We start from the raw sequence: 12916 nt of genomic DNA on the forward strand, positions 1-12916 counted from the left end.
AAGTAGTCTATTTAAAATAGAAACACACATGGTCTAAACATAAGGCCCTTGCAATCAAGTGGGTGGGCCGGCACATTGGCTCTAGCGTACTCTTTGTATATGGCCTTTGAATAGACCCACTGTTGGTAATTCTTGCTTAGGTCGACAAGTGTTATGTGGATTTGACAAAGAACCTAGACCGGAGTTTCTATTTACAGCCATTGTAGTTCTTTAATTCGACTGGTTTCAGGAAGTAGGAAGTACCAACTTCACTCTTCCTTTTCAGAGTTTTTGTTTAAACTTGATGTCCTTTTTCAGGGAAAGACTAGACTGCCTAGAGGGGTGCAATGTTCACAAAAACACTATCTAAATACTGGCTAGAAACTATCATCAAATTTAATTTTGGTCTACTTAAATGATTTTCTCTCCCTTGAATTGGCCATTCTAAAGAGAGAAAAAGAAAAGAGTGGAAGGACCAAGAATATGAAGATGGATATAAGGTGCGTCTCAGGGCCTTAGGGTGCCAAAAAAATAAAACAACCTTAAGAAATGTTAATGTAGTTAGTTTTAGGTTCATCTAATAACCAAGACTATGAAGATGATATAAGGTGCGTCTCAGGGCCTTAGGGTACCAAAAGAGTATAGCAACCTTAAGAAGTGTTAATGCGCTTAGTTTCACGTTCATCTCATAAACCTTAGGAAGTCAAGGGATGATAAAACCTTTAGAAGTGTCAATGGAATTGTTTCTAGAATCAGATGTACTTTTACGGGAGTAAAATGAATTAAAAATGGATCCTACATGCTTTCAGAAGTATGTGAGAATGCTAGTTAAAAATGAGTCAATATGGGGTAGCTTGAACATGGCTTGAGGGTTCCTAATTATCCATGCACACACCTCTGAGAGGAGTGGTGGATACTCCTCAAGAGGAAAGTAAAGGTAAAAGAACTAAGGAAAGGTTTAGAAGTGGATGAACTCTCAAAAGGAGATGTAGTGAAACTATTTTTGAAATATCTCACGATAAAGAGTTGATCTCTAAAGACAACCTACTATCAAGACCAGGAACAAGGAGATCTACAACTTTTGTGTTGAACAATTTTTGAATAGAGGAGTGGAAGAGGAAGAAAAATGGGAAGTACTGTTACACAGCAGGCTAATCATAGCCTGCAGAGCAAGGCTTCTCACTTTCAAAATGTTCACTCTTCTCTCTCTCTCTCTCTCTCTCTCTCTCTCTCTCTCTTACACAGAAATCTCCATAGCTACGATCCTCCACTATGCTATACTATGCTACATGAAGAGAAAGAGTACTATGAGCTCACCACTCTCAAAGAAGACGGTGGAGAAGCTATTCTGTCATAGATGACCCGTGCATGAAACTCCGTAAGTGAAGCTCTTCCAAAGAAAAGTATGCACATGTTTTTCAGAGCTCGGTCCTTCCACAAAATGAAGAAGAGATGTTCAAGGAGGAAGAAGATGATGCTTCTCCAAAGAGACGACTCTGTATCTGTTTGTGATCAAGGCTATTATGTTGGCACATGATGAAAAGGCCACCTTATTGGAAAAATGATGTATCATGATTGTAATTAGCTTCATTGCAAGCTTCCGTAATACAAAAAAAATCCCTATGGGAAGGGCAGGGGGCTTCGCCCATTCCGACCATCAATATTGTGTCGTCTATCTTTCTCCCTCTCTCTTTAAGTTTCTACTTATGGTTATGTGATTATGTTATGAATTTGATTATTTTCAAGTGATATTGGCAGTCGCCTACTCATATTACCTTACATAAACAAACATAGTCATATACTGGTTCACAAAGCCTTAAACTCCTATTGGAGTACAATGTTCACGGAACCATTGTTTGTTCTTATATAGGTTTTGAGAGAAACTAAGAACACTCTTATTAAGGTTATTTTTAGAGATAACCACTAGCTTGACTTCATGCTATTCTTACACAATCATCATTTTGACGAGGTAGTGGGGTTGACATGAATATCGATCCGATTAAATTGTACAAAAATTCTTTGAATATAGAAATGTCTTAGTGCAAATACTTTCTTGTTCTTTGGAGCATGTTGTTTGTAAGCAGTCTATTTGAGAGAGAGAGAGAGAGAGAGAGAGAGAGAGAGAGCGAGAGAGCAACAACATCATATGCTTGGGTTGCATCCTCTGTAGTATGTAAGCACCAAGCCAAACCTATGATTTCTTCACTGGATCTTGCGTCCATTAATGCATCAATTTTGGTCTATGTTGAGTAATTTTGTGATGTTGTCAAAGCTTGAGAGAGAGAAAGAATACTGATCCATCCCGAGAGAGAGAGAGAGAGAGAGAGAGAGAGAGAGAGAGAGAGAGAGAGAGAGAGAGAGAGAGAGAGAGAGAGAGAGCACTTGCGGGCTCAAGCGAAGGAGACAATGCACATAAACAATAGCCACATCCCACAATAGAGAACATGTAAGATAGCAAGTTTTTCTTGAGCGCAACATCGACAAAACAATGCATTGCCCCTTTAACAAAAGGGAAATGCCAACAAATATTCAAAATATGTGACAAAAAATAAGAATGATAGAGTGATTAAAATTTATCTTTTTCTGCTTATTGAACTGAGATTTTAATACTTTCTACAAAATAAGAATGATAGACTAATTAAAATTTATCTTTTTAATACTTTCTACAATATTTATTCTTATCATTATAAACCGATTTTGATCGATCTCTCATATTTTGAAGTGATTGTCTGCTACTACTGGAGTTCGCGAACTTCCTAGGGTTTCCTGCGTTAAGCTTTTCGAAGGTTGCGCAGTCGTGCTTGCTGGTTCTACGGTCGGGCTTCGCAGACCTTATAGGTTTTTGTGGGTTTTGTGCGTGCCTACCAGTTTGCGTTTTGATGCGAAGGTCCCATGGAGGGCGCTAATAGCAACGGCCTGAATTCTTTCCCTTTTATCAATGATGGATCGTTTCTGGAGCGATTTAAGCAGCTTCAAGAGCAGAAAGAAGCAGCAAAGGCAGAAATTTCTGCATGTGTAGCCCCATCACTAGATCGTCGTTCTGCCACCGCAAAGGAGGTTTCTCTTCTGCCCTCAGGGATCAAGCTGACCCCTTCCCTGCAGAAGTCTTCTGTTGCACCAGGTGGAAAACTTGCGTTTAGTCTAAAACCAAAGTCAAGATCGGTTGTCAATCCATTGAAGCTGGGTGAGGATGATGATGAGGAGGAAGATGGACAACAGGCTCTTACTGATCCACAACCGAAAGGCAGAATAGCCAATGGGGGCTCACCTAAAGAACAGTCAAAAGACGCAAGTACTTTTCTCACCACTTTACTCTTCAAGTTTTTGTATTAACTATAAGAGAGAGTAAAAGTTAAGTGTGGGGGTAATTCCAAGTGTAAATTTTTATGGCTCTTCTCTAGAGGGTGAGGTTTCTGTGAAAGTTGACTGCATTATTATGTTCCATAGATGACTGGTATGATTAATGCAATATGCTATCTGCAGTTCCATGTTTACATGAATTTTAGAAGAAACATTTATGACAGGTTTCAAGGTATCCATTTAATTTTCATATTTTGTTGCTGTATTGAACGGCAGAGGTTTGGTTTATAAAGGGGCAAAGATGAAATGACGGGTTGCAAGGTATCTAGTTAAATTCCATGGTTTGTTATTGCATTGGAAGCCACAACTACAGGCTGTGAATGGGGAAGAATTTTATGTTTCTTAGCCCGGAGACATACATGATTTTTCTCAAGCTTGCTCGATATTTTGGGTGCTTCCACTTTTTGATCTTGGAGGACTACCAAAGGCTACTAATGGTTCTGAACTTTATGCTCTTTAATTTTCAAGGGTATGGGGATAAGTATGTGAGAGGGATGTGTCATGCATTGCTTGGAATGCCACGTGTTTTTCTTGTAAAAGCAAGACCCTTTCAAGGAGAATCATGCTGTTTAATCCTTTTTTCCATAATCTTGATTCAAGCCCTTTTGCTGATGGCCAAGCGTGCGCGTTTGTTTCCTCCGTTACTATGTTGAACCTAATGGTTATCATTTTCTTTTTTTTGGCTTTTGCCTCATGAACGTGTGGATGGGGAGAACCATTGGGTACTTTGTTGAAGAAATAGATTCATATTTGGTGGTGGCTCTAGAATTTCTAGAATATATTGTGTATATATAGTCGAAGATAAGAGTGCTGATGATGGATTATCACAGTCTTCTACTTCCACGAACTTGTGGATGTGAAAACTCATACCACACTACGAAGTGATGACACAAGGGCTTTATTCCAGTTGTATGCTTAGATATGCATGGGCTTTCAAGGTGCATGCAATAGAAGCAGAATTGAATTTATTACTTAAGTAATGGAGGGAATTTTCTCTAAGGAGCTAGACTGAGAACATGAAAAGGAGGAGAATAGAATATTGGCACCAAGCTGGGACCAGAAGTGGGCTGATTCCTCCCCATGAAGAGTATCTTTCTTGACGGGGAAGATAGAAATACAAGCACATGCCTTACAAAACTTTACAAAGCAATTATGTTTCATAGTGTGCTCTATGCATGTATTTACTCAAATCTGTTGGATGAGAGCCAAGTGCTTTTGATTGAATGAGGGAAGAATATGGCATCATGAGAGCAACCATGATGATGCCTTTAGGTGATCATCCTCCTAGTTAGGTCAGCTCCTTGAAAGCTTGTGACCTTACACAAGATTCACATGGGTGAGAATCCACGATGAATTGCTAGTCAAGGGTTGTTGACGAAAGTTGTGCTTGGCGGTGCTTTAATCGAAAATATGTCGAACATGATCATGCAAGGGAGCACAAAGATGTCCGTCCCAGATGGTTAGATACCTCCGCTAGATGCTTTCAGTTAGCCATCTATTGGGACGAAACAAAAGTATCTGTTCTAGATGGCCTATCAGTTATTTCCTTTCATAGTGCTCTAGTCACTCCATTGGAATGACGCACTAGGAATATCTCTTCTAGGATGGGATATGCCATCTAAGATTTTTTGCCATTCCCTTAATAATGCATCCATAATATTCTCTTCTTATGGATCCATTAAAACCACCAATTTAAATGTGCACACATTTATATACGAATTTCATTTATTCATTATTGTATAAAAATAGCTTGCTTAGCAACCATAGCAGCTATAATACGCGTATTTTATTTAGAATACGGGTCGTCCCGTATTGAAACGTATAGCACGTCTCATAACGTTTTCTTTTGTAGCATTTTTTTGCTAAAAAACATATTCTATTTTAATGCCTTGTTAGTTGATCAAGTGTGTTTTAGACTTTCATGGTGCTTGTTTATGTATGCTATAATTAAACATTGAAGAGCCATTGAAAAGGTGCATGACCTGCTTCACTTGTCCTTGTTAAAGTATCGGATCTAAAAAAGTTGACGTATATTATTTTTGATTCTCAAAAATACTTCTAGTACGCGTTTTGTACATCGTGTATTAAACGTCCCGTCCCGTACCGTGGTTGCTATGTTAGCAACATGCCTCTAATTGTCCTCGGACCTCAACTCTAGTGCTTCAAGATAACTGCCCAAGAGGTGTGATAAGGTTTCAAGTTTTTCTTAGTCATCCATTGAGCACCAAAAGGAGAATACCTAACTAAAAATTTACGAGTGCTCTTACCATTCTTAAGTTGGTCCTCCTGGTGGTGAACAATCTCCTCTAGTTGGAGGATCTCTTCTCTTTATATCTACTCAAGGAGTGGATTCTCCTAAGTTCCATCAAGATCAAGATTCAGGACGGAGTGTGGGCGTCAAGCCCCACCTTTCGGAATTGACGAAGTACAAGCATTTTTGGTGCGTCACAAGGTTGCATCGGGGAACGCTTGGGGAAACCGGCCCGTAGACTCGCTTGAGGACGGTAGACTTTAGTTTTCACCCGAATCTTACGTGATAATGTCACCAGCGTGTGACTACTATCTATCCTTTTTGTTGATTTCTTTCTTATTATCTATTTACTTTCACTTTTTGGAAACATCCCTCGGGAAATCTAACTGCCCCGCATTGCATAGCTAGTGTGGAACTGTCCAGAGGGAGTCTAGGCCTGAGGGCAAGAGAGCACTAAGGTTGGACAAAGACTATGGTTAGCCAAAGTGGGGTCATTGACTAGCCAAAGTGGAATCCTTTGCTACAGAGGCTACATTTCAGTTCTAGATGTGGCCGCAGTGTACAAAGAGGGTCGGATGACCTAGAAAGATACAATGGCAGCATCTCCTAAAATTTAGGGAACTGCTATTTTGGGACCTGAAAATGTGTTGACGTCATTACCTCCGGAATGACAAAGGGAACATTTTCTTACTCTGCCGTGAAGTCAACTAGGTAGCCGGTTGGGAGATTTTTAGGTGGCAACCCCGAAACGGGAAAATGCTTGTAAATGTGCCAAGTGGCACCTTCTGGTGCACTTGCCTCATGCAACAAGAGTTGGCGCTGAATTTAGGAGGGGGAGAGCCTCATTTTCAGTTTTGTCACAGGTTAAGAGCTATGGAGTGCTTGCTTTCCCTCTTATGCACAGTGCGGTGCCAGGAGTGATGCCCTGCACGCTACGCACTGCCCTCTCTCTCCCCTTTGGCAGTATGTTATGCCCCACTAGTGGGCTCTTCATTTGACCAATGTACAGTTGTGTGGGTTCATGCGCGATTGCCGAGGCAAGAGCCTCTTGCACAGGTACTGGATTAGCTAGCGGCTAATCCCCCCCCCCCCCGCAGGTACAGGTGAATTCGGAGAGGTTTCACGCCAGAAATCTCGTCCGATTCAAAGGGCAAGTAGCCCTACAGGTGCGGGAGCTCGAGGACTTGCTACGGATGCGACCGGCACGCGAAACGGAGCCCGAAACAGTGAATTACAGCCTGCTGTGTATTTTTGCAGGTTTAGGGTTTTGGCCCTAAACGGACCCTAATACCCCCAGGAGGTTCGGGGACGCAAGGGGACCGCTGTATAGGTGATCTGGCGCATTTTCAGGGCTGAAAACAGAGAATTCAGCGTGCTGCAGATTCTCGCCAGGTTTTGCAAAGCGCCCGTATGCGTCGGGAAGGTCAGTCAATGCGTGGGAATATTGACTGTGAAGGGTTCTAGTACAGTTATGTTGCCGAAATCAAGCAAGAACAATCAAAATTCAGCCAAGGTTGTGCGGGGCAGCTTGGAAAGAACCACAGCGTTTATTCCCTCTTTTGAACAATAAAGAAATACCGAAAGGGGCGCCTAAGTTAGGGGCCAATTTGGTGTCGGTCTTCTTATACAGGTGCATTCTAGCATCTGTATCCCATTCCCCTCTCTTGTGTCACTATAGCGTAGGTATAATAGACGACTAATAATGGGTGAAAGCTAAATCAAGGTTTGAAGTAAAGTCTACCGCCCTTTTTGGATTGAACAGGCCGGTTTCAGATAAACTTTATTTGAACTTACGACACAGAGGAACTTCAAGAATAAACCTGTGATTGGAGGTATTATATCAAACAAAGCACGACTTGGCAGCGAGTGCCTCAAGTAGACACCGACACCTTGTAGGCCCTTTTGATATTTCCTTATTATTATTAAACTTGGGAGAAAACTTGCAAATTCCTACGAGCTCCTATGAGCTGTCCCGCTTTTACCGGCCTGAAAATGACTCACTCTTGCCCGATTTCGGCAGCATAACCGCACTAGGAGGCTTCATAGACAAAATCCCCGTGCAAATGTAATTTTTCCGACGCATTCGAGCACTTTCCCAAACCTGGTGAGAGTTTGCAGCACTCTGAATTCTTTGTTTTCTGCCCCGAAAATGCACGAGAACACTTCTATTGTGATCCCCTAGCTTCCTTGAAACTCCTAGGGGTATTAGGGATCAATGAGGGTCAAAACCCTATACCTGCAAAAATACACAGCAAGCTGTAATTAACTGTTTTGAGCTCCGTTTTGCGTGCCGGTTGCATCTGTAGCAAGCCCTTGCTCCTGCACCTGTAGGGCTACATGCCCTTTGAATCGAATGAGATTTCTCATGCGAAATCGCTCCGAATTCATTTGAATTTGTGAGAATGTCTAGGGTGACCTTGGGAAGTTCTTTTAGGATGTTTTGGACCTTTTCTCCACTAGAGTTACGAGTAAAGGTGACCTTTAAATGCCTGAAATTCTTTTGAGATTCTCTCTGCACCTTTCATCATTGACTGGCCAATTGATTTCCTCTTTTGAGCAGCCGAGGGAAGTGGTATTACCCGTCCGCTCAAGTGATTCACTTGGGACGCTTGAGAATCGTGTTGGTGTGGTTTAGCATCAACATGTAATTTAGGGGACAGCTGGACTTGTTTAAGATCGAATGTTCGTATGGTTAGTGATTTAACTAACGTGTGAATGAGAAAGCTGGAGTCAGGACAAACAAGATGCTATGCAGCTTTGTTAGGGCTTTGGATGGTCAATTGTATATAATGGCTAATGAGAAATGTGAAATGTTTTTTAAATATAAATATAAATACAAATAAATAAATAAATAAATAAATAATTGATATATATATATATATATATATATATATATAGAGAGAGAGAGAGAGAGAGAGAGAGAGAGAGAGAGAGAGAGAGACTTGCATGCATCTTTTCTCATTTCTTTGGTATTAATTGGAATTCTAAGTGACATGCAGTACCGTCTCCACCCACTGATTTGGAGGTGAAAAAGGTAGCCGACAAACTTGCACATTTTGTTGCTAAGAATGGCAGGCAGTTTGAAGATCTAACTCGCAAAAAGAACCCGGGAGATACTCCTTTTCGGTATGTTAGCGGAAAGCTATGGTTCGCTTATATTTGGTTTTAGAATCGGGTAAACTAATAGTTTTTTGAGGTTGTGTGTAGGTTTCTTTTTGATGTTGACTGTGCTGACTACAAATATTACAATTATCGTGTGGGTGTGGAGGAGAATTCTCTTGCTGCTGAGTCAAGAGTGGATGGTAGTTGTTGATACTGACTACTTTTTAACTCTTTGCTTTCTCATGTTTCTGCTAGCTTGACACATTGAGGAGTGTTTCTGGTTAAGCTTGCCATGTCAAATCTGTGCCGCAAGGCCAGTGTTGCTCATTTTTTATTGCCACGGATGCTAATGCGGACTTTAGGAACCATGAGTGCAGCAGTCACGAGCTCCTTGCAAAACCAACAATGGAAAAGAGGGTCACAGCAAGGCGCAAAATACCAAACGCCAGCTTCAGCTCTTTATGGTGGGGAAGATGCTCATCAATCTGAGAACTATACAGAAGGCAATCAAGGTTGTTCTCATTTGCCCAGGTGGCCTAGCAATTTTGTTTTGAAATATTCAGTCTGCCGTTACTAACTCACAGCTATCTATCAATGTAGAGCCTGCTTCTGCCATGGATTCTGTGTCAATGATGGAATATTATATGCAAAAAGCAGCAAAAGAAGACATGCACAAGCCATATAAACGTTCTAGGGATGAAATGCCACCTCCGGCATTCCAAGCACCATGTAACTTGCCTTTCTTCACTTACCTCTGTTATGTATAGAAACTTGTCAAGCTCCTGCTGCAAATAGTGATGCTATTTGTCAACCTTTTCTCAGCACCACCTGCAAAGAAAGGGCATCATATGGGGGATTACATACCGCAAGAAGAACTTGAAAAGTTTCTTTCGAAGTGCAACGATGCTACTGCGCAAATGTTCAACAAAGAAGCAGCAGAGCGGGCAAAGATCCAGCCCGACAACAAGGGCCACAAGCTCTTGTCTAAAATGGGATGGAAAGAAGGTGTTGTTTTGTGCTTACGTTGAGCCTTTTGCAAAGGCTGTTCTATTATCCATGCTGGTAGTTAACACAGCGGATCAAGTTTACAGGTGAAGGCCTAGGGAGTGGGAGGGGTGGACGTGCAGATCCCGTGGAGGCTGGAGCTGTGAAGACAAATAACTTGGGTGTGGGAGCCCAGCAGCCCGGTGAAGTCAACCCCGATGATGATATATACGAGCAGTACAAGAAACGCATGATGCTTGGTTATCGCTATAGGCCAAACCCTCTTGTAAGCTGGAAAGTTAAATTTGACCTGTGTTTCTGTAATGTGCAATTGATCTTTGGATTATTAAGGTAATGACAATTGTCGCGTTTTTGCAGAATAACCCAAGAAAGGCCTATTATTGATCGCTGACTTGTAATTCATGGTTTAAGCTCGTTGGTTCTGCTGCATATATTCGACATTATACTGCGGCTTCAAAGGTTTTACGACGAGGTGGTGGTGTTCAGTAACCATACCATTGTATGAACGGAAGGCACTGATAAGTGCTTTGCATGATGTAAATTTTCCTACACAGTGAGCGCCTGTCCAACCGTACTCTGGCTGGGTCATTTCCCTCATTGCATTTTATAATCTCTTCTTTGCTTGTTTAGTCTTATGAAGATCTCAGGCTGTTCTTGAAAGTATCCCTTTCTCTGGTAGCTCTATATTTATAAAATGGCAAACCTTGCCGCTATATTACGGACAGCTTTTCTGTAGTCTCTCATTTTTGTTGAAACAGGCTGACTTCTTGTTCGGTTCCATGTTTGAAATAGTTAGTTTTTTAAATCTTGGATGGGATTTTGAGGCACAACTGAATGTTGAATCCGCACACACACTGACCCTGTGAGCTGGAGGCTAACCCTAAGTAGCCCTTGAGGGCATATGAGCAGCGAAGGTCGGTTATACCGAAGACCTTTACCTTTTGCTCCAACCAGGCAATGTAGGACTAGTGTTCGCAGAAAACTTGTAAAACAGTTTAATGCACCTGCCACGTTTTGGTTTCTAGTTATGAAATTTGTTTTTCCAATTTGGAAAAACTATAGTTGTATAGGAAAGTTTCAAAGTTTTTGCAGAAAACCTGTATAGCCATTTTTTCTCCTTTTGTCTAGCAAAATATTCTTTGGGAACACTGCCTAGCACTCGGCTATTATGAGAAAATTATATGATGTAGCTAGTTGAATTATCTAGTTTTCTTTCAGCTATAATGAGCAGGTTAAAAAAATGTTATATGGATATTAGAAGGGAAAGGGTTTACATGGATTCAGTGCAAGGGCGTCTTCTTGAATATGTGCATTGTATTTTATCATTGGGTACGCATAACACTTGGGCATAGTCAATTGTCGAGGTGCCCACAAAAAATGAAAACAAATAGAGTACTTGTCAACATCAAGAAGGCGAATGATGCAATGATAATAGATAATTATCCTCTCCCCATCACTGAGGATGTGATAAGAGGGCTAAGTAGTGAATCAAAGCCTACAATTTCTCCTCCCATCTTATGTTAGCTTACTGGGGGTTCATGGAGGGGGTGCTAGTGGGAGTTATGGAAGATTTTGACAAGGCAAAGCATTTTTTTCAAAATTTTGGAGCGAGGACTTACTATGATTAAGTGTTTGTATAGGCACTCATGCTCTTGTGAATGCATAAAAGATGTGTGGTCCATGTACTGTGTAAGTGATGTGGTGTGTTTGTATTGTTCTATTCTAGAAACACTACATTCTTGTCAATTGGATTGTTGGCAAAGCATATGGAGAAGTGCCAAGTCTGAGAAGCTCTGCAATGTTGACTTGCACTGTGAAGACTTACTTCCATATGTTGTAATCTACTTTTATATTGACAATGCCTTGGTCAGAAAAAGCAAAGTCATTGCAAGATTTTGAGGTAGGGTTTTCGAGCATGACTCAATTTTAGGCAACGAACATGTATACCAAGTGTGCCACTAATACCTAGGTGGTGAATTCCAAAAGGTGCACACATGTCATGACATCGGGAAATAATAGTATTATACAATGGTTGAGGACAATAACAGGCCGTGTGCCGCAAGGAAAGGACCAAGATGCTTGCTCTAGTTTCGTAGCATGAGGCCATAATGTAACATACTGCATTGGCAGGTGGCCATGCATCTAGTGAAATAGACCGTGGCCATTGTTGATGCAGAGAGGCTTGAAACCCTAAGCGAAGCTATACATGCAAGAGATGCCATAGCTCAGTCTGATGATTGTGTGAAGAAAACCATTCTAAATGGAGATAATATTTATGCAGATCAGTTGCACATCAATCCCCTTCGTATCCTGATTTATATATGATTGAACATGAGATTAGAGATGATCTCTTGCAGGTTGATGCAAGAAAGAATAATATCCCTAAATCCTATACTAACAGACATAATGTTGGCCCTATTGATTGTATCAGTACCATGCAACAACGTACACCTATATTCAATGTGCACCAAGGCGTATCCGTAGTTAACGTTTGTTCCGATATTATTAGTCGGGCACAAAATGCAATTAATGCTCGCTTTCCTAGCATCATTGCTCATCTTGACGCAGATAATGCTTCTTTCCCTAGCGCAAATATTGGACATCGAGATTCAGATAATGCTTATTCTTGTGTCTTACATCCACTGCATCTACTGCAACAGATCACAATTCACCATGTTTGAATGCATTGTCCCAGATTGGCCTCGTCAATGCAAGTGTAGCCGAATGAACCAAAGAAATCCAACTTGGCCTCGTTGTCAGTTATCCATGTTGCTACATTTATCACAACATGGACAAGTAGCAAGCTCAATATGATACAATCCCTTGTGATCCTTGCTCCTACAAGTGCATTGCCCAAGATCTCTATCACACCATAATTTCAAGCTCAAGGCTTCGGATCTCTAGGTTTGTGATCGTCTCCTCATTTCCTGGTTGTCTCAGCAGCTTGCATGGTGGGTGTGGTGCGTCTATAATTCTTTATAAAACTATAACTCTCTCTTATGATTCCTATGTTGTTTTATACGCTTCTGCTTCTCTATTCTGCTAACGCTTCATATATACTATAATTATATAGTTATGCCACTTATATCTGCCCGTGCAACAAGCAATGATCTTACATAATAAGTTAGTTGGGGCACCACAAATTGTCATATTTGTATCAATTAAGTAGCTCTCCCCAAATATTGGGGTTTGCCCTGCAATTAAAGGCAATAATGCATG

The 12916-nt window shown here is 41.1% G+C and overlaps 1 protein-coding gene across 3 annotated transcripts; it reads left to right on the plus strand.

Moving 5' to 3' along the window:
- The first annotated feature begins 2697 nt into the window (after nt 1–2697).
- LOC147432154 (SWAP (Suppressor-of-White-APricot)/surp domain-containing protein / D111/G-patch domain-containing protein) lies at nt 2698–10475 on the plus strand. 3 transcript variants are annotated; one of them, XM_086492141.1, is made up of 8 exons: nt 2698–3271; nt 8590–8716; nt 8798–8892; nt 9055–9204; nt 9293–9421; nt 9515–9697; nt 9784–9962; nt 10055–10475. In XM_086492141.1, the coding sequence occupies exons 1-8, from the start codon at nt 2872–2874 to the stop codon at nt 10079–10081; spliced, it is 1290 nt and encodes a 429-aa protein (XP_086348267.1). In that variant the 5' UTR covers nt 2698–2871; the 3' UTR covers nt 10082–10475. The 3 variants fall into 3 exon arrangements, with proteins under 3 accessions (XP_086348267.1, XP_086348268.1, XP_086348269.1); XM_086492142.1 differs by having other exon boundaries at nt 9070–9204; XM_086492143.1 differs by having other exon boundaries at nt 9073–9204.
- Nucleotides 10476–12916: the final 2441 nt, after the last annotated feature.

Source organism: Adiantum capillus-veneris, chromosome 20 (genome assembly GCF_014529385.1).
Source record: "Adiantum capillus-veneris isolate H3 chromosome 20, ASM1452938v2, whole genome shotgun sequence".
In the NCBI taxonomy this organism is placed as follows: domain Eukaryota; kingdom Viridiplantae; phylum Streptophyta; class Polypodiopsida; order Polypodiales; family Pteridaceae; genus Adiantum; species Adiantum capillus-veneris.